At 38.1% G+C, this 21,820-nt stretch overlaps 1 protein-coding gene across 3 annotated transcripts in view; it reads right to left on the bottom strand.

The window, feature by feature from the left end:
• LOC122791752 (S-adenosylmethionine synthase-like) overlaps positions 1-21,820 on the bottom strand; it is a 452,746-nt gene that overhangs the window by 108,741 nt on the left and 322,185 nt on the right. For all 3 annotated transcript variants that reach the window (XM_044059670.1, XM_044059671.1, XM_044059669.1), the window contains exon 6: positions 13,150-13,368. In XM_044059670.1, coding sequence (XP_043915605.1) covers positions 13,150-13,368 — 219 coding nt within the window. The remainder of the gene's footprint in view (positions 1-13,149; positions 13,369-21,820) is intronic.

The following is a 21,820-nucleotide window of genomic DNA, read 5'->3' as shown; positions in this document are numbered from 1 at the left end:
AGAAGGAAGTGAATTATCCATTAGAATACTTAGAAAAGAGGTATAAAAGAACAGATATCTACATAGGCGGGGCATGCATCCAAGTCATGTGTATAATGGTAGAGTTAAAGGTCAGGTCTTAAGAACAAGTAGGTTAACTACAGATGAAAGAATTTATACTGCACAAGTTAAGGAAATGAAGAAGGAGTTTGAGAAAAGAGAATATGAAGTCTGTATTTTAACAGAAGCCATACAGTGTGCTGCTAGAGAAAGACATGGTATAGCAAGACCCTATTTTTCAGATAATAGGGAAGAAGAAGCTTCCCTATCTCACGACAGAACTACAGGAAGAATATGTTATTTAATACAGTATAATTCAAAGAATAGTGGGTTATAAATATTATTAGAAACAATTGGACAATATTAAATGCTATGCCAAACATGAGAAGATGGGTAGGTGAAAAACCCGAATTTGCTTAAAAGAAATCTAAAAATTTTAAAATACAGTTATGCTATAAAGATTTGTATTCTTGGAAAACCAGCGCAATTAGTAAATGGGAGGACACTCGCCCTTGTTATAATTGTTCTTTTTGTAAGTATATTTTAAGTGATGTAAATTTTATTTATCCAGTGAGCAATAAGTTCTATTAGTTCACTTGTTTTGCTACATGTAACACTGACAATATAATTTAATAAACGGTATGCAATGCATGTTCTAGTTTTTATGTAGGGAAGTGTAATAGGAAATTGAAGAAGAGAAGGTCAAAGCATTTTTCTGACATTAAATGAAGTGTTGCTAATAACTCTCTAGCAAAACACATGGAAAAATGGGTGTGCAACATACTTTTAAGTTCAGAGTTATACAGAGAATTATAACTAATATATGAGAGGGTGATATTATACTTGAAATGGAAATTGTAGAATATAATTGGATTATTAGATCAAATGCTGACAGAAAACAGGGTTTGAACTCTTCTGTCAGTATAAAATTGTTATTGAAAAAGAAACAAATGAGCTTGAAAAAATGATTACGTGAGCGTGTAATTAAATGTGTATTTTTATATTAATTATTTTTTTAACATTTTGTTCTGGCTGCATTTTTATATGTATTCTTACATGTACACGTTTTCTATAGGTATATGAATTTTAATGAATGAGTCCTGAGCATCGATTGGTTGTTTGTATCATGTGACTGCTATTTAAGAAGAGTAATGGCTTGGTTTTATGTATGTATTGAGAAAGGGCAATAGCCTGAAAGCTTTGTTTTTCCTAATAAATGTGCTTGGTGTTTGGAGTTCCGGCTGGTGTTTTGCATTTATCAGGTTATTTTGTTGTTAAGCTCCATTATACAACATCACTCTTTTGTTGACTGTGATTAATTTCTGCTTCTCACATGTTCATACAGTCATAAGTAAGTACTAGGCAATTGGTCTGCACTCTGCAGACCATTTCAAGTTTAGCCAAAAAACCCTATTCAGAATTTCCTACTAACCTCTAGCTTGAGACTGCCCATCCGATTGTCTAGGTTTACCTTGAAGGTGGCAAGGGTGCTACTTTGCTTAACATGTAGTGGAAGTTTGCTAAAGAGGTAAGAGATACACTGGGATATGATTCTATCACATCAATGGATCTTACTTATCTGGTGATGAAGTTTTTGTTCCTTTAACTAAGTATTTTATGTACTATTAGTAATGTGAAGGAATAGGAGATCAAATATGGTTGGACCTTTCTGTCAGACAGCCAGTTAGCTATCCATCACACAACATAAGACATATTCAGATTTATGAGTCTATCGATAATGCTTACTTGAGAATAATGTCAAAGGCGTTGACCAAGTCTAGGTATGTTGTATGTAGAGCATAACCAATATACACTGCTTCAGTTACGTTTTCAAAGAAATTAATGAGGTTAAAGAGTCATTTCCTCTGGTAAAGCCAAACTGATGTGTTTCCAAAGTTGAGAGATTTTTCAATGTCTAGATGAACAAAGCCTTAGAGAGTTCACTTGTGATATCCCAAGAAATTTGTCTTGAGGTGATACCTTGACAAATGCTAATACTCCCCCAAAATTGCCAGTGGGTCTGAAGACGTGATAGGCATTGCACCCAGGAATAGAGGAAGACCTTTCATTGCTTTGAAACAATCTCATACTTGTCAGAAAACATATTCAGTATTGTTTAGGCACTGATTTACTGTTTATGAATCATATGGATGATTAAGTTTTTCAACTCATTGTTGCTAGGAAAGTGTTTTCCCTCCTTTTAGTCATCTCCTTGCACTTCTGTTCATCTGTTAACTTGCATTTTCTGTTTCATCTCAGTCATTAAATTTAGTTTTCTAAAGGTGCTGTTAGTCAGACATTATCTTCACTGGTCTGGAAACCTTGGGCAGCTCATTTGTCAGCTGTTCTAATCATAATCTCTTCAGGCAAAGTGAAGCAGCCACTGCTTGACCTATGAATACTTTCTTAACCTTAATGTAGTTACGACAATGATTTTTCTTCTTTACATACCTCTCTGTTTTCAGTTTGTTTTTAGGTCTTTTTTTAACTTAGGTATTCAGTAATACATCAGTTTAGCTGGTGGTAAGACATTACCTTCCCAGTTTTAAATCCCCTGTTGGCCCATTGTTCAGATATTTTTAACACATTACCCTCAATGCTTCTGACTTATCCATTGACTTTTCTACCTTTGCCCAACTGATCCATTCATTCTTCCTACTGAGGGATGGCTACCGGGTCCACTGGGGCTTATTAACCCCTACCCAAGAACTCATCAGTGCCTTCTCCAGAACAATGCACTAGGCCTATCCTCAAGCAGGATAAGAGTCCTACAACCCATGTGCTCCCAACATGAGGGGCTCACCAGTGTTGCCCACATCAGGATTGAGATTGGGGCCATACATTACCACCATTAGAGCCCTATGGTCTGTTCACTCCCTGGCATGGATATGCCAGCAACAGCAATTTAGATGGCAGGCAGTGGGCCAGTTTGTAGGACTGGTGTACTTCCTATTCCCTGGAGCTCCTAATCCTCATGGCATCTTTTGCACTCCACTATAGCTTCCTACCACAAGAAGCATGCAAGTATCCACACATTGACTTGTCTGACTTAGTGTAGTGCAGCTCTGAACATAGTCTACTTGAAAGGCCCACTCTCAGTGAATGCAGCACCTAGTGCTCCCAATAGGTGTCAGCTAAGCAGTAAGTCAGAGCCACCTCCCTTTCCCAGGATTGGCAAACTGGCAAAGGCCAATCACTTCCTTCCACACTAACCTGGTCCCTTTAGATCACATGCAGCAAATCAAACAAAGATTGTCTGTGTCACAGTCAGGACTTCTTTCCTCAGTGACATGTGGGTGAGCTTGTTGGGCAGCTATTTAGACAAAATCCTTACATGTAGGCTTATAACAGTCACTGATTGACTTTTGACTGATTGCTCTTGATTGTCAGTTCACACACTTTTTCCCTTTTCACCTTCCTTTTTCATTTGTTTTTCTTGTTGGATGTCTCAATGGAGTATTTTTAAATGCCAGGCCCTGTGACACACATTTCTCCTCAGCCATTCCTTCACTGCCATTTATTGCTCAGCTTTCTGTTGTTGATTGTCAGGAGTATGGTTAGATTTTCATGCACTGGAACTAGCCACTGACCTCTGATTGTAACCTTTGGCACACACACTTGTTGGTTCCCCTGATTCACCCTCCCCAACACATCTTGGCTCACAGGCCCTTCGAGTCAGGTGGCTTTTTTCATGGACCCCAGTATACACTTGGGTTGACAGGCATGTATACGTTCGGATTAGTAGAAGAGTGGGGTCTTGCTCATGTATTACTATGTAAAAAAATGTTGGTGCTGCCTGCTTGACTGTTACTTACTGTTTTTGGATTTAACTTCAAGAGGACTTCCCTAGCTGCCTTCTTGAGTGAAAGATCGACTTCCCTTAATTAGGACCTAACACTGCAAAGACTGTTCTTCCTCAGCAACTAGCCAAAGTATCATCCTAATGCCTCTGAGAGACTAACATGCCCTAAAGCAGTTGATGGACAGCAATTCAACCTAATGGCTGCTCAAACATCCCTGTAGTTGACCTTCAACACATTATATCCCACATGGGATGGGCAATCTCATACTGACGCTGACTGACTCAATAGGCTCCACTATTCTACTTCATCCCCTGAGCTAGGGCTGACACTATATCCTCCATTGAATTACCCTCATAGCCCTGGGAAGCATATAGTGCTCATTTGCTTAAACTGATAGTGTACCTGCTGCATAGAGTGAGATAAGGTTCCCCTCCTCCTAATATCACTCTGTCTCAGCAAGACTCCCCAGTACTCCAGGACACTCTCCCAAATTCTGAGGCATACCATAAACTATCAGACTCTGACTAGTTCATTCTATCACAATCATTCCGAGATTGTTTTCTGATAATTCCTCCCTGAGTTGACTAGCTAGATGTGCTTTCACTGAGGTATCACATTGGAAAGGATATGACCCACTGACCAGCTGGAACTCCACAGAACCTTGCAATCCACTGACCTCTGAGTTAAAATCTCGAGTGGCTTTTCAGTTCCATAAAGTCCTGCCTTGAATACCCACTGGATCATCTTCTTCCATAACCTCTCCCATTGCCAACCATGGAAAAGAGGTAGCTCCTTAGGTGCCTTTTAGATGTAAGTGAAAAAAACAGCAGATATTTGCCCACCTCAGAAATGAGAGACGTTACCATTTTACACAAAAGGACATGGCAGTGCAATTCAACTAGCACCATAGCATATATATCAACCAAGGCGATTCCACACAACCAAAAATACTCATAGGAACACATAATCTGTCAGGGAACTGGAAATGAGAAATAACCACTGACTACTAGATCTAGAAAAACATTGTCCACTAGAAGAATTCTGTCAAAACACTTGGGATTTTCAGATCTACTACTCAGGGGTTATTTCTTTTTTTCAGTGGTTGTAGAAATAGTGTGTTTTCACCAAAAAAGGTGATATTCCCTCCAATTATTTTTCCCATGTTGCTTTGTACAGGTGCAAACGTCATCTGAGAAGATGACTTCTGGAATTCTTCTCGTTCTCCTACTGCTTTAATACATGCACACAAAGCCAAAACCATTAGCACCTATTGACAATATAGTACATTTTCCAAGCAAATGACAATGGTAAAGTTGAGCTTCCCACATCACTGTTCTTGCAGGTTTGAGCATGACTTCTATGACTGATAACAAGACTCATCATGATTATTTTTTACTAACTGTATTTTGAGATCTAGATGTATAGTTGAAAGGTTATTGATAAGAATAGCCCAGGGTCAGATTAAGGCAGGGTTTTCTACTGTGTATCCCGCAGGAAACTCAGCTTAAACTTTGCCCACGCAACACTGCATTTTGAAACTACCCTTTCAATTGCCTATTAGATCTTTGTGCTGTTCCACTTTTGTGTTTAATTGTATGTGTCTATATTTTAGATTTTTTTTTTTTTTTATATCCATTTACTTGTTTAACTTTTTTTCTTTTACGTTTTTCAAAGCTGACCTCACTAGGCCTTTCACTTACCATTAAGATAAGCAAGATAAGCCAGCATGGGTCTAAAGCTGTATCCATGACCAGGGATACAAAAGTGCATATGTTCCCTCACCCACTTAAGGTAGTGATGGGTGGATTTGCATTTTCTAAGAAACAAAACTTGCCTTTTCCTCCACCTATTGACACATTCAGAGCTGCACATTGCCATTCCCACAGGATAACTCATTAGACATGTAATTGCCCTGGTGCTCCTGGGAACACAATTCTCCTGAAGCTCAACTTCTCATATCAGTCTTGATATTTTTCTGACTCGAAGTTTTTATTTGTTTTGTTGCTTAATTTAAATTGAATTTCAGATCTAACTGAATCATTATTTAATTTAACTGGAACTTCATAAAAATCCTCCCCTTAGACGATGCTGTAAGTGAATTCAGTACAACTTTTCTAGATATCCTAAACAGCCTTGCACCTCCTAGACAGAAGACATTGAAAACAAATAATGCAATTTGGCTATCAGAAAAAGAGAAGAATGTTAAGAGAGGATAGAGAAAAAAGCATGGAAAGAATGGCAAAGACATAAAACACTTTAGGGTCTTGAAAACTTCAGAATGCTTTGCAATCATACTAAAAAGAAAATAATTGAAGACAAAAAAGAATACTAAAATAACTTTCAAAATAATACTAAGCACAACCCTAAAAAAAATTTTGGACATCCATTAAAGAAATCTTACATCTCTGCCAAAAATTCAACCCAAACCCCTTTCCTGATAACTCACCACTTCAAACTGCAAAACAGTTCAACCTTATTTTATAGGTAGTATAGCATCTCTAATAAAGGATTCCTCAACACCTAATCCCAGCCCTGCCCAACAGCCACATATCACCACATCCATGTTCACCTTCAAACCTGTGTCCACATCCTATATAAAACTATTCTTAAACAAACTTAAACTCTGCTCTTCTTCAGCTGATGACCTTCCAAGTGAGTATCTAAAAGTAGCAGCCAATAGCATTGCTTATCCTGACTCAATCCTTATAAATAGGTCAGTCCAAGAATCACACTTTCACTCTCTTTCTGGAAAAAGTCACACATTATCCCTTTGTACAAAGGAAGAAATTCAACAGACATGTATAACTTTAGAGCTACAGCAATCTTATCTCCCCTCGCCAAAATACTTGAAAAATGTATTCAAAACACATTGCTAGACTATCTCCTACAGGAAGAACTCCTATACCCTATAAAACATGGCTTCCATCCTTCCCATAGTACTAGCACTGCCCTTCTAAACTATATAGATAGTGTCAATAAAGCTAGAGATAATGGCAAACAAGTATCTTCCTTATTTCTATACTTGTCAAAAGCCTTCAACATAGTTTGTCACAGCAAACTTCTTCTTCAAATGTCCTCACTAGGTCTCTTTCAGCCCATCCTTCTATGTTTCAAAAGCTACTTGTCCAATAAGTATCAATCAGTAAAATGGCACTCTACTCTCACTCCTTACCTCCCAGTCACCACTGGCTCTGTCCTTGGTCCTCTCCTCCTTACCATTTTCACCAACAGTCTATACTTCCACACAACAGGCCACCCTAACACACGCAGATGATTCTACTCTCGTTTGCACATCTGACAATGTGGTAGACCTCCAAAAAATTACTCAGGAAGCTTTAGCAGCCACTGAAACATGGCTTTCTAAGTCATAACTTATGCTCAACCCAAAAAAAAACAAACTACTATTTTTTTCCCTAAATCCCTCTCTCGTGAAAAAAAATTTTTAAAGTCCTCTCTCTTGATAATACAAGCATTGAAGTCACTTCTCATAGCAAACTATTAAGCGTGACATTGGATGAAAATCTTACATTCATTCTGCATATACAAAATTGCATAAGAAAAACTAATCAAAAACTAGGGATGCTTTACAGAGCCAAAACCTTTCTCTCCAATGCAACTGAAACTACACTTTCTGCTACTTATCTCCTCTTGACTCTTCTTTATGATGCTCACATCTTTACTAACCTCCAGACTTCACAAAAACTGAAACTTGAACAATGCTGTAACAAAGTTGATACATTTGCAGCATATACCTATTTCAGAACCCACCACTGTACAACACAGAAAAGCTTAAATTGGTTAGAACTGCCACATCAACTAACATATAGACAACTTCTTACCACCTATAAAATTATCAAGCATCCATCTGACTGTCCAGCATTAAAAAACATTCAACACAACTATGTTCCCAGTTGGTCATTGCAATCCAGTGACCAAAAACTCCTGTCTGTCTATAAACCTAGCAAATCTGCTGGGAATTGTCTGTACACATACAAGGTTGCGTATCCATCAGGTCTATACACACCCACCCACCTTTTAAAACCACTCTGAAAGACTTCCTAGCTAAAAGTCTGTCTCTGTTCATGTTCAAAACCAGGATAACCTATATCCTTAAATGTAAACAAGTATATTTTCATTCCTTATACCTCCTTTCTCACCTTTCTTCACATACTTCCTTACTGCTATCTAATTCTTTTCTCCAGTTTTCTCTCTAAATATACCATAAGCCAATTTTTCCTTCACTTTATGTTGCAATTTCTATTTGTATTACACTAACTTACCTTTAATGTCTCTACAAATTATCTAAAATTTCTCTAAATATTAAATGATTTTCATATACCTTGTATCTATTCTTAACCAATGCATTTATATTATGTCTAATTTGTTCTAATTATTTAAACTGCATATGTTTTTGTTTTATTTTTTAAGATTGTAAAATTATTGTTCTTAAAATGTTTTGTAATAATTTGGAGCTTTTCTCTGCAGGCCTCTGCTGAAAATGAGCTTCCACCTAGTCAGACTTTCCTGGTAATCAAATGTCAATAAATAAATAAATAAATAAATAAATAAATAATTGTCCTCCAATGTCAGTCAAGTGGGCTGTATGTGGTAGTATTCATGCTTCCTGTATTATGTTGGACAATGATCTGAAGAAGTCTACCAGCATGGATAAAAATGTTTATCCATCTTCTAATTTTGCTCCTCACTGTTCTACAAATAAAGGACCTATTCATTTCAATACTTCTTGTTCATAGGTTCATAATAGGTACTAGGCTATTGGCCCTAGGGCCTATACAAGCTCAGCCAAAAAGGTACCCTGGCTTTTGCCACCCAAGAAAATTATTTTCCTGTGCCACTGTCGAGCAGAGCCACAGAAGTGATCCCCGGGGTGAAATTCCTATTTCCCATCCAATCATCAAGATTTTTCTTGAAGAGTGCTAATGAGGAGCTTTGTTTGATATAGATAGGTATTTATTTCAGAGTATGGGAAGTCTCTAGGATAGGAATCTATCCCTCTGGCATGTTCTGTTTATTGTGGTGACAAGGTTTAGGTCCCTAGACCGTGTAGCTCAGAGGGATTGGGATTTCTTTAAGTGGAGCATGTCCAACAGCTCTGGGTTTGACATAGCTTTGTATGTTAGGCAGAGATCACCTCTGAGTAGGCGATATGCAATGGAGTAAAGCTGGAGTTTTTTGAGACAGTCTGCGTAGGGCATCTGTTTGAGGCCAGTAATCCTCTTTGTTAGGTTTTTCTGTGGCCTTTCCAGTTGTTGTAGATGTCTTGTGAGGTACATACCAAAAGGGGTGTTGTACTCTATAATGGGTCCAATGAGTGATGAGTAGAGGGGAACAATGACCTCTTTTTTTCTGGATGAGAAACCTTTTGTGATGAGGTGTGCCACATAGAAGGATTTCCTGACTACTGTGGCGATGTGATTATCAAAGGAGAGACCACTGTCCACCTGTGTCCCAAGGTCTTTTATCACACTTTCGGTGTTAAGTATACTACCGCCTATGCTGTAGTTCATGGGTACAGAGTTTTTACCAAACAGGATGACAATGCACTTTTTGGCACTGAGCTTGAGGCCATGGCTTTGACACCAGGCATCTGTCTCAGTGAGGCCCTTTTGTAGGATGTCCACATCATTAGGAGTTTTGATTATGGCTCCTAGTTTGCAGTCATCTGTGAACGTCATTAGCCAAAGACCTTCTGTGTTATCCTGTACTTCAGAGAAGTAGATACCAAATGGGAGAGGACCCAGGACTGAACCCTGTGGTACTCCACTTGTCACTGGTCTGAAGTCAGATTTGGAGTCTGCTACTTTCACAGTGTGGGTTCTGTCAGTAAGCCAGTTGGCAACCCATCTTGTGACGTAGGGATTTATACCTAGTTTAGTGAGTTTATCTATAATTCCAGAGTGGGGGATGGTGTCAAAAGCCTTGGCAAGATCTAGATAGGCTGTGTGAACCACCTTACCTTTGTCTACGGATTTGGTGACTGCTTCAAAGAAGTCTATCAGGTTTAGGAGACATGATCTGCCTTTTACAAACCTGAGCTGGGTGGGGTCCAGAGTTTGGAGATTACCAATGTCTTTGTTTATAAGTTCCATGATGATACATTCCATGGCCTTGCAGACCAGGCTCATCAGGCTAATGGGGTTGTAGTTCCCGGGGTCCATGGTGGCTTCCCCTTTGTGGAGTGGGATAACCATCGCTGTGCACCATTCAGTGGGCACAAAGCCTGAGGTGAGGCTATGATTGAACACGGTACTTAGGTGGGGTGCCAGTTAGTTCTGTAGTCTGTGTAGAACACAGTCTGGGATGTTGTCTGGTCCCATGGATACTGTGTTCTTGGCTTTAGAGAGTGTGTTTTTTACCTGTGCAGCCGTGATTACAGGAACTTTGCATTCTTCCGGTATAGAGACGGGCCCTTTAGGGGGTGAGAGGGGGGTAAAGTTAGCACTGAACCTATCTGCCTGGATGTTGGCAATATCAGTTGGGTCTGTATATTCAGTTCCATTGTGCTGTAACTCAAAGCAGATCTGAGTGTTGCCATTGAGATTCTTGACATAGCTATAGAATGCTTTGTGGTTGTCTTTAGAGTCAGTGGTGATTTTGTTTTTGTAACTAGCTTTGGAGGATATTATGAGGGATCGCAGCTTCTTACTGAGGCTGACCAGGGAGCTCCTCCACTCATGGGATTTTACTCTCTTTTGCAACAGTTTCTTCCTTCTGTTGTACAGTTTGTTTATGACAGGGGACCACCAGATTGGCTTCCTTTTTTTGGAGGATAGCGTCTTGGTTCTGTTTGGGACAGCACGATCCATGCACTTGTGTAAGTGCTTATAAAGTGCAATTGTGTAGGATTCACTAGTCGTAACTGTATTGTCCATCTGCATGGGTGTCATGAAGTTCACCACTTCTGTCTTAAGAAGCATGAAGTTGGCTTTGGAGAACTTTTTTACAGTGGTTTCCTTAACGGGGGGTGGGGGCAGGATGTGGATATCTAGGGGGATTAGCTTATGGTTGGATCGGACCAATGAGGCTTTGACTTCAGGTGTGGAACACCAGTCACTCATGTTAGTAATGACTAGATCTAGGATATTGTTGCCCCTGGTGGGGGTGTGGATAAGTTGATCTAGGGCATTGGAGTTTATGAATTCCAGAAAGCGTTGAGCGAAGGAGTTGTTCATGAGTAGTTTTCCTAGTTAATGGTGGGGTAGTTGAAATCGCCCATTATTAGGGTATTTGGTTGAACCCTAATATTTTCCAGTACATCAAGAAAAGAGGAGTGGGAATCCTGGGGCATGGTGGAGGATCTGTAGCAAGCTACAATTTGGATTGCAGTTTTGCCCAGAGATAGTTGCACTTGGATAACCTTGGATGCATAATACTGAGCAACTAGCCTGGAGGTGTGGATATCCTTAATGAATATGGACACACCTCTGCCTTTGGTGTTCCGGTCCAGGTTACATGGTCTAAAGGTGTGGTATGAGTTATAGCCTGGTAGTGCAGGAGTGCTCTCTGGAGCCTTGAACCAGGTCTCAGTCACTGCACAGATATCGATGTTGTCCATTTTAAGGAGTGCCTCGAGTGAGTGCATTTTGAGATTTAGACTTCTAGCATTGAGTAGCATCACCCTCCAGTTTTTGCTTGCCTGTCCCTGTTATGGTGGTGAATTTGTCATTTGAACCTTGCTTAAAAAAGGCACTATTGGGCCAGCAAGAACCTTAGCCAGTATCCATATATTTTTTTTAATTGTAATCAGTCATATCAGCATGGCAGATTACAAAGGTAGAATTATAGAGGATATGTAATATCTTAACCTTTTATAACTATGACATATAAGGCAAGTATGTACTGCAGATAAAAAAGGATCTATTCAGTTCAAAGTTTCTTGTGCATGTTGTCTGAATTGTCATCAGATAGTTCATCATACCAATGCGCCAGATTAGTAAGTTTAAAGTATACAGGAAATGTACTATCTTAAATAACCATTCATAACTATGATATGTAAGATCAGTGTAAGTGAATAGTCATTGGCAATATGATAGTTAGGATCTGCAGCACACAAATGCACAGTTATGTCCAGCACATAAGATAGACTGTAGCAAGACACTTGTACAGATACTCTAAGACGTGAGACAGCTGTCACAATGGTATATACCAGTGACCATTTCATCCCATTTAGTGCCAACATAATTGCAGAACAATACATCACCAAATTAATTGTAACTTATTATTTATTCTACCATGCTACTGTATGAGGATCCAAGCCTGGCAGGCTTGAACCAGTGCAGGAATGTGCAGGAAGTGCTAGGGGGTTATTCAGACCATCAGCTGCTCTTATCTAACACACCACTAACATAAATCACTCTTAAAGAAATAAAATAGTCTAGTGTAACCTGCTACAACTTGACCTTTCAGTAGCCATGTGCAGTTAACTTTTATCAAGGTACTGTGTGCTTCAGTATGTTGCAACATTAATTGGGCATTAGGTGAACCTGACTAGCATAATAAAGATAGGCCAACAGGTAATTCTATGTTTGTACAGTACTGCCTCCATAGAACACGTTGTTACCAGACCACTGTGTTACTCGCAACAGTACATGCTTCTAGATTATCAAGACTTTCACATGCAATTCACAGTTCACCAGCAGGGACTGTTAAATGATGCAAAATACAAAACCTACACAATAAATATTGTTTATTTAACCGTGACATTCAAAATGAGACAATGTCTCTCCAACCTGATAAATTACCACTTCATTAATGAATATGATCAAAGGGGAACTGAGCTAAAACTGTATTCAAAAGAGAGCAAATCCTCATAATACAGATATGTACCGCACAAGATGTTACGCTGTTGCAATTACATATTTAAACATAAGAAAAAATGTGGGGTTAGACCCCATTATGCTCTGATCACTGTATGCTCTGATTCATACAGTGATGCAGGGTGCAGGGTGCATAACCTTTATCTAATTATACTAGAATCTTCTACTCCTTCCCCTTCCATTTTATTTTTTTGCTCTCCAGCTTCTGCAGACATCCCTATGGGATGGATTGACAATAACAGTGAGAGTTCTTATTCTTCAGAAAAGGTAAACTGCCCTAAGCCATTCCTTTCCTCCCATTGCCAAGCCTTTGATGTTAAATACAGATGACTGGCACAGTAGGTGAATGCAGCATCCTAGCATCAGTGGGTTGACCTTGCCACATCTTTTTTTTAATTGCTAGGTCATTCCTGTTAATGATATGTCTAATACCTCTACAGCTATTTGAAACACATCTAAATGTATGGTACCTGTGGGCCACCAAAGATAAACTTCCCACTGGGAAGGATATGGTAAATTGTTTCTTCATTTAGGTATTTTGCAGGGATGACAGCTTTGATGACTTTTTCTTTTAATTCTTCTCTCATCATTTGAAGCAGTGCACTGGGGTCATGCTGAACTGAAATCACAACTGTATGGACACGAATTGGCTCCATTGCCCCATTATTGTCTCTGTACTCCACTGTAACCTATAAGTAAACAGCAATAAGAAATGTTACTTCAATATTTGGCAGAGTCAATATAGGAATCAAGCTGACAACATACTTTAAACAAAAGCGCTACTTCTACTGTAATATTTTTAGCAATATTTCTGAAATTGTATTAAGTGCTATTTATGTTATTTATTTGTCATTTGTTAATGAGGTTAGGTCTAACTGAGCCAGTGGCCTATTTTCAGTGGAGACCCGAGGAGAAAATCTCCAGACAGTTATTACAAAGTTACAAAAAAGAAAAACATCTGACAATGAAGTTTTATGCAAACATTACAATAATGTGCTTTACATGAGAACATTAGAAATTTACAAAAGGCCTGAGAATGCAGTTTACATAAACATTACAATAATGTGCATAACTTGCAGTACAAAAGTTAGAAGTTTTTAAAATCAACTAAATGAGAAAAAGATGCAAATGAGATAGGACACTTGCAATAGATGGGTGTTAAAAGTGTGACATGTAGTAAGGTGGTAAGGTTGGATTTAAGTGGGATTATTGCAGTGACAGGTGTTGGCATTTAGGAGAAAATTTTTAAGTTCATATTTAAAGAGATTTATGTTAGAAATGATTTGGATGTTAAGGGGAAGTTTGTTCCATGCATGGGATATGCTATATTTGTAAAGAAGTTTACCAATGTTTTTGTTTTCTTTATAGGTGTCCAGAAGGAGCTGGTGGTCAGAGCTGCGAAGAGTTCTGGGAGGGGTATAATGTGATATAAGTGAGGATAGAGCAGGACAGGAAAGGGGTTTTAAGAGCAGAGTATGAGTCATTTGCAGCTGGAGTGAAGCAGATGCTGGGAGAAGTCAAGCCACTGGAGTTGTTTTTGTGGCAGTGATGTGATTTGTAGAGTTGGTTACTAGCAAATCTTGTAGTTTGGTTAAGGGACAATTTTCCCATATGGCAAGGATAGTATCTGGGTTCCATCAATTTGTTAAGGAGGTGGACATCCTTAAAAGTATGTTCCTAGTGTGGGAGTACCATATGATGCTTGTGAACAATATACACAAGGAAGTGCTCACAAAAGACATGAGGGTGTGTGCAAACCACTCTTGGGATATGACCTTATGGTCAATTCATCCCGACAAACCTCTGATAATGACTATAAAAAAGCTATGATTGTAAAATGCTGTGGATAAGCATTTAATATTAGGAACATATTGAATAGTAACTGGCAAATCATTGATTATTTTCCAGAAATGGCCAAATCAGTGAGTCAAAGGCCGAGTTTTATGTTCAAAAGGGTATGCAACATCAAGGATTACTTAGAATAGCCTAAAATGCATCTGAAAAACAGAGACCACAGGCACCAAAAAGTGTGGCTTCTGTGGTCAACGCAGTTTATATTGGAGAGTAATGCCATTGATATTCAAGGATTTAGTCATATGAATGCAAGGGGTAATTTCAATTGTGGCACAAAGGGCATTGTATATGTATGAACATGTGGACATACCCAGCATATTACATCAGGAAAACTGAGAGATTTTTGAGTAAATGGATTTATAAACATATCTATGACATTAGTAAGAATTATATGAATAATTTCCACAGCAAACATTGTTAGCACATATAATAATTTAAAGTGATTTAAATTCATAGGTATCAAAAGGATGAATATCTCCAGGGTAGGCTGTGGGAAGCAACCCTACAGAAATGTGAACTGATATAACAAGTAAGACTGGGGATTGATAGATACCCAGGGATAAATGAGAATATTTCAGTTTCCCACCTGTTGAATATTAAAGCAGCAAGTCTTTAAAGAAGTTTCATGAAAAATTATTTTTGCATTACTAGTAATACAGTATGTGGGGATTTAATAACATTAAGTGAGTATTTTACATTTTGGTAGTCACAAGATATAATTTTAAGCTTGTGATTGGATTATAGTTGGTATTTATAAGGAGGAGTGATTGTCCTCTATGGAAACCTGGCTGACATCTGCCCAGCTATTCCTTAACCCACGTCAATGCAAACTAATCCTATTTACTCCCAGATAGCTTACAATCAGCAAAACCTCCTTCTCAGTTACCTCATCCAACAAAACTAAAATCAAACTTGTCACACATACTAAATTGTTAGGCATTTGTGTAGATGAGAACCTAAAATTTGACAAACACATCCAAAATATGGTGAAAATAATTACACCAAAAACTTCACCCTCTCCATAGTGCCAAACCCTTCCTCTTAGACACTATAAGAAAACACATTGCCTCTTCTCTCCTCTTGCCTACTCTAATGTACTGTGCTCCCATCCTTAACATCAAAGTGACCTTGCTAAACAAACTTGAGCAATGTTATTATAAAATAGCACAATTGGCTGCCAGACTACCAACTAGAACCCACCACTGTGCTACCCTAAGGGAATTACAGTGGTTGGAATTCCCATACTATCTAACCTAGTCACAACTTCCACAAATCCATAACATGGTGTATAAACCTAACAACTGTTCATCCATTTCCAACCTCATACAGATATATAATGCTTCCAGGCCACTACATTCATCGGACAAACACCTATTACATGTATCCAAACTCAACAATTCTGCTGACAAATTACTACTCTTCTACCACCTCGCTAAATCCTGGAACTCCATCCCACTAGCAATATGACAAGAACAGTCCCTAAAATAATTTAAAACTCAACTAAAGTCCTACCTACTCATTTGCCATCTTTGTATATGTGATGTTTTTGAATAATCTCCAAACCCTTACTGTCACCACTCTTATATAACTGGCCATAATACAGTTACTTCTTCACAATTTCTAACTATCTGACTATTAAAGAGCATATATGAGCTTTTTTATGACTTCTCACACAGCAATAGGAATAATGCACTGTACAAACATATTGAACAATTTAATGACCATTACTTTCTAGTTTTTGGATTGGATAAGATTTTTAAGAACCCAAGGGGGGGCATGGAGTGATCGAACGATTATGCAAACCTGAGATGGCAAATCAAATTGAATTCATATAACTATCCTGGGTTGAATGAGACATCATCTATTACTAGTGGTTTAAAACTGAAATCATATGTGATAGAAATTATACACAGAATGTTTTTTTTTATGCATAACACTTTTTGGAAAATCACCATTTTTAACAGTTTATATGCTGCGGTGGTACGGCGGTAGTATTGTTACCTCACAGCAAGAGGTTCTCCCGTTTGATTCTCGACTGGGCTTGGGAGTGCCTTCTATGTGGAGTCTGCATGTCCTCCCCGCGGTTGGATAGCGTTAGAAAGACATGCATGCATAAATGGGCATGCCTTCGTTGAAGATTGAGCGTCGAGCTGGCACCTCGGCGTTTTGTAAAAATCTACTGCCAATCATTAGCGGACAGGAGTTTCACTGTGGCAACCCCTTACCGGGAAAAGCCGAAAGACAAACAACAACAACCATTTTTAACAGTTTATATGGTATGGTTTTAGTGTTTTTTTCAACGTATGTTGTGGTGTCCCTTTAAATTATACAAGAGTTGTGACTGGATGAAAGGGTATGCTTGGGTAAGTTGTTTTATTTTAAAAGGTACTTATTTTAAGTTTGTGTAAGTTCTGAAGAAGTTCCAAGCTCCTAGGACGAAAGCACTTAACTGTTTTTTTTTTTCAGTAAAGTTATAGTTGTTTCCAGTTGCTTTGTGGCAGTTGCTTCCTGTTTTTGTAATCTGACTATCATCTACCCCTCTCCACTACTATCTCCATCTCCCTTTTACCTGGACCTCCTCAATACACCTTCACAATCTGTAACCATCTTCATCCTATAATTACTTCACTGTCTCCTACTCAATATCTGTTTTCAGCTGAATCCATTTGAAAGTAACTAGACTCCTAAAAGCTTGATATTAGCTATTATTTTACTATATTTTTCATTTAACTGGCATGTTTTCATTAACTGTCATATCATTACAATTCTACACGTGTTCATTTACTATTCTATGTATGTTCATTTACTATTCTATGTATGTACAGTTATTATTTTTTTGATTAGCTGTCATATCATTTTTAGTTTATGTATGTTTGTACATTTAAATGGGGCATTGCCCCTGGGCCTCTAATGAAAATGGGACTTGTGCCCATGTGGAATGTTTCAGTAAACAAAAGCAATAAATACATACATATATACATATGTACATCATTTAAATGGTTGTTTGCAATGGATATGTGATCCTGATGAAATCCTGAACTGGATGAAAGCTCTTCATCTTGCTTGTTGTACAAGAATAAATTTTCTAAAGAAAATGTTTGTTGTGTGTGACCAGTAAACAGGGAATTTCTGTTTTGGTGGAGTACAACGCTACATCTATTGCAACATATCCTAAATTCTGTTAACCCCCATTATTACTAAAGAACATATTCTAAAGGTGTTATCTGAAGCCAAAAACATACCTGGGTGCTTATTAAAAAGCATCAAACAGCATATCACTGAACTTCTCCTTAAAATGGTACATAATCTTAGCCACAGGCCATGTAGCTACATCCTGGTGCACTGCTGAAGTAATGGCCCTCCACAAGATGGCACCCTACCACTGACCCTGGCAAGTTACAGACTGATCAAACTCACTAATCTGATCTGTAAAGTTAAAGAATATCTCATAACAAATCTCATTAATTATGATATTAAAAATCTGGTTAAGCATAACCCTAATAATTTGGCTTTGTCAAAGGGAGTTCATGCCTGCTAACCCTCAGTAATTTCTTTTAAAGGATTATATAAATTGTCAACAATGTTCATGCTGTTCATACAGCTTATCTTAATCTAGCCAGAATTATAAGGACACTATCATTCTTAATCATAGATCCTTATGGGGTAAGATGGTTTGCCGATTAGATAAAAGGCAGAACCTACGGAGTTTATGTGGCAGGTACCATTTCAAATAGTGCTAAGGTAAACAACGGAGTCCCACAGCGGTCTGTACTGGGTCTTCTCCTGTTTGGCATCTTTTTCTTTGATGTCAAAAATGATAATCAGGGCCGCTAGTTAAAAACTTGCAGATGACTCCAAACTGGGTGCAGTGTTTTGAAACCCCTTCAGATATCTGCACCTTTCAGAACTAACTTACATTAGCTGATACATGAAATTACTTTAAATTAAACACTAAAAAGTGCAGTGTTGTTTCTTTCACAAAACAGAAGTTACTCACAATGTACAGTTTAGATAATATATCTTTACAAAATGAAAATGAAGTCAGGGACCTAGTCCCTTGGGTCAATGGTTCACTCGTGTGGCAGCTGTTGTCAGGAAAGTCTACTACTTAACACAGCTAGTGGTCAGAGGTATTTTGTCAAGATTCAAAGATGTTACTGTCCCCTATATTTAGTACTAATCAGAGCCATTATATAGCACAAGGCCCCGTTCAATATGTACCTCACATGCCATCTCAACAAAATCAAAAATTCCCACAAGTTCTTAATAAAAACAGATCTCTAGTCTTAAGAACTTAAGTTATCAATAAGAACTGAAAGCCCTGTCCCTGTACTCTACATCTTATACTCTGCTGCGGGGTGATTTGTGCCTTGCTTACTACACCATTAGAAATCTGAAGGTCCTTGACCTTCTATATCTCAGCAAGATAAACAGCTCAGCTAACATTAGAACCAGAGACCTAAACCTTCATCAGCAAGTAAAGAGAATATGATGGAGAGAAGGCTTCATCGCTCAGCTGGAATAAACTTCCTGTGCAGGTTAAACAATGTGATTCTGTATCTTCTTTCAAATTAAACCTGGATGACTGAATTGGTGCTGTCATATTTACCCTGGGATTAACTGGCCTCTCTTTCCTTGAGAAAGGAGACAAAGCCTGTGGGTGGGGATTGGCAAGCAGTAGATCGTCATTAGACTAAAATAGCATTGAAACTCCTATGAATCCCATGAGAAGGACCCAGTGGCCAATCAAAAGGGCAAAATTGAATACTAAGGTGAAAAGATACCAGATGGAAATGTCAAAAAGGGTTTACTCCGATACTAAAAATGTACAGGATCTTCCAAGGAAGGGAAGTGGATGATTTAATTACAAAAAGATACTGAGGCTCTTAGAAAAACTCACTTATGATCTAGAAGGGGAAGAAGTGTCAGATGATAAATGTCTTGAATTTAAAAATGTAAAGCTGTGCATTTCAATAGATATATAGAAAGTAGAACTGCCTTGTTTTTCATTGTATAAAGTTGTTATATTTGTTTTCCTACTGCTTCTTCCAGAAGCTGCATTATACCACCCTGGAACACAAATGTTCGAGCATTATTTGGCTTGCTTCAAAAGGAAAGACGTATTCTATTTGTGTTTAGAATTTCTCTAACCTATGTAGAGTGTATTCTTATCTTTATTTGTGTTTGTTTAGGAATATTAGTTGGATTTTGGGAATTTTAACTGGCAGAGGAAATTATATCAAGATGCTTGGATTACAGACTTGATGGACTTTATTTTCTTCCTGAGTTATCTGTCATAAACTCTAAGTAATTGGAAATAACATCTACAGATGTAGTTAGAGTTTTTCTGTCAACATTATGTCCATATGAAGCCTTTTTATTTTCCTTGCAGCTGCAATACTATTTTGCATGTAAATGCTAATCTTTTACACGTAAAGAATTTTCATGATTTGGTTGGAAAAAATTGTGGTTATCTTTATTTTCATAGTGAAGGGTATCCTGACAGCATTGGTGGAACTGTTGCTACCTAATTTTTTGAAGAGAGAGATTGTTTGGCCAGTAGCTATCATAATGTAATGTTAGTTGGCTCATTAAAAGATTAAGCAACAACTGAAGTATTGGTATCAGATTAGTGGTCTGACTGGTGGCAGTGTGCCATGAATACAGGTAAAGGGTACTGTCACTGGAGAGAAATCCACCTGGGAAGTATTGTGTATGTGTTAAAAGCGGTTTAGTTAAGTTTCAGTTACTGTTGGTAAGCTGCCACTAAAAGGTACTGGGCTCAGACTGAGATTGGTGAAATACTGGGTAGTTAGTGTTTATAACCCTGTTCTGCAGCTGACAGTGTACAGCTTATTAGTATTGACATTTAGTAGAGTAGAGTCCTATCCTTGATTAGGTCAGAAAGGGGTTAGGCAACAGAGGGAGAGTCCATGACAAACTTGTGATAATAGTTCACCGAGTTAATGAAAGCCTTGATCTGTCTTTTTTGTAGTAGTCCTAGACCAGTTCTATAGTGCATCTACCTTTTCAGCCTGCTGCTTTACTATAACCTTTGCCTATTATAAATCCCAAATAGTAGGTTTCTATCATGTATTGCTTGCACTCAGCTGGGTTCACTGTTAATCTACCTTGGTGTAGGGAGTCCAAAACAGCCAGCATCAAAGGGAAATGACTTTACCAGTCTTCAGAGAAAATGTCCACATCATCTATATAGATTGACAAAAATCTTGTGTGGGGTCATAGTAACCAGTCCATGAGCCACTGGAATATCACTAATGCTAAATGGAGACCAAATGGCACAACTCATTAGTGGAACAGGCCACCTGCTGTGGAAGACACCATATTTCCCTTTATTTCTAAGACTAGTTAAATTAATCTATAGCTTTTAATTAGTTCCAAATTGGAAAGACACCCAGCATTGACTAAAATGTATACCAGTTCATTTTAATGTAGAGGATATGAGCGAAATTTGAATGACTTCAGTTTCTGAAGTCATTACAAATTCTGACAGGTCTATCATTCTAGGATTCCTCTTTGAATCTAAGTTTAAGCATTTTCTGTACCTTCCAGAACTACTAGGCATTGAGATTCTAGTATCTGATATGGTTTTAAATATACCTTTTTCCAGGCACAGTTTCAATGTTGTGCTGGATTACACCGGTCCTGCCAGTCAAGACTGAAAATATATTCATATTCCTCAGTATAAATTCCTTTGCCTTTTGTTTCTGGAGTACTGATAGTGTCTTGCCTGTCTTGATTTCAGGACATGTTGTGTGCCTTAATGTTTACTGCAAACATACTGACCATAGATAATTCGGTTTATTTTCAAGACTTCAAAACATTTATACAGTACAGCTGTTTTTGGTTTCCTCTTTCCAGGTTATGTTAATACATTGTTTTACTTATCTTTTCTATAATTTCAAGAGTTCTTTGTCACTTTACAAGGAACTTGTTCTCAGTAGTGGGTGCCAACACAAGTACATTCTTCCTTGCACTGAACTCTCTAGGCTGCACATTTCTGTCAAATGTTCCTTGTTGTATTTCCTGTGCCATTTTCATATGTTCTTTCACTATGGGCATTATTGTTCTTAACCTGTCCTGTAGGTTTGTAATATACTATAGCACACACTTAAAGGGGATGTTTGCCTACACCCAGGTTTCCATCACTATAGTGAACAAGTCTCAGCAGTATCTGTGCATATAACAGAGTGAATACCACAGAGAACTGGAGTATCACCCTCATGGCAAAGAGGAGATATAAGAGGAACTAGTCCCAGTTATTTC

The sequence above is a fragment of the Protopterus annectens genome, chromosome 17.part0, assembly GCF_019279795.1.
Source record: "Protopterus annectens isolate FY-2018-M chromosome 17.part0, PAN1.0, whole genome shotgun sequence".
Classification (NCBI taxonomy): domain Eukaryota; kingdom Metazoa; phylum Chordata; order Ceratodontiformes; family Protopteridae; genus Protopterus; species Protopterus annectens.
The sequence above is the reverse complement of the archived record's forward strand: the minus strand, read 5'-3'. Positions and strand labels throughout refer to the sequence as shown.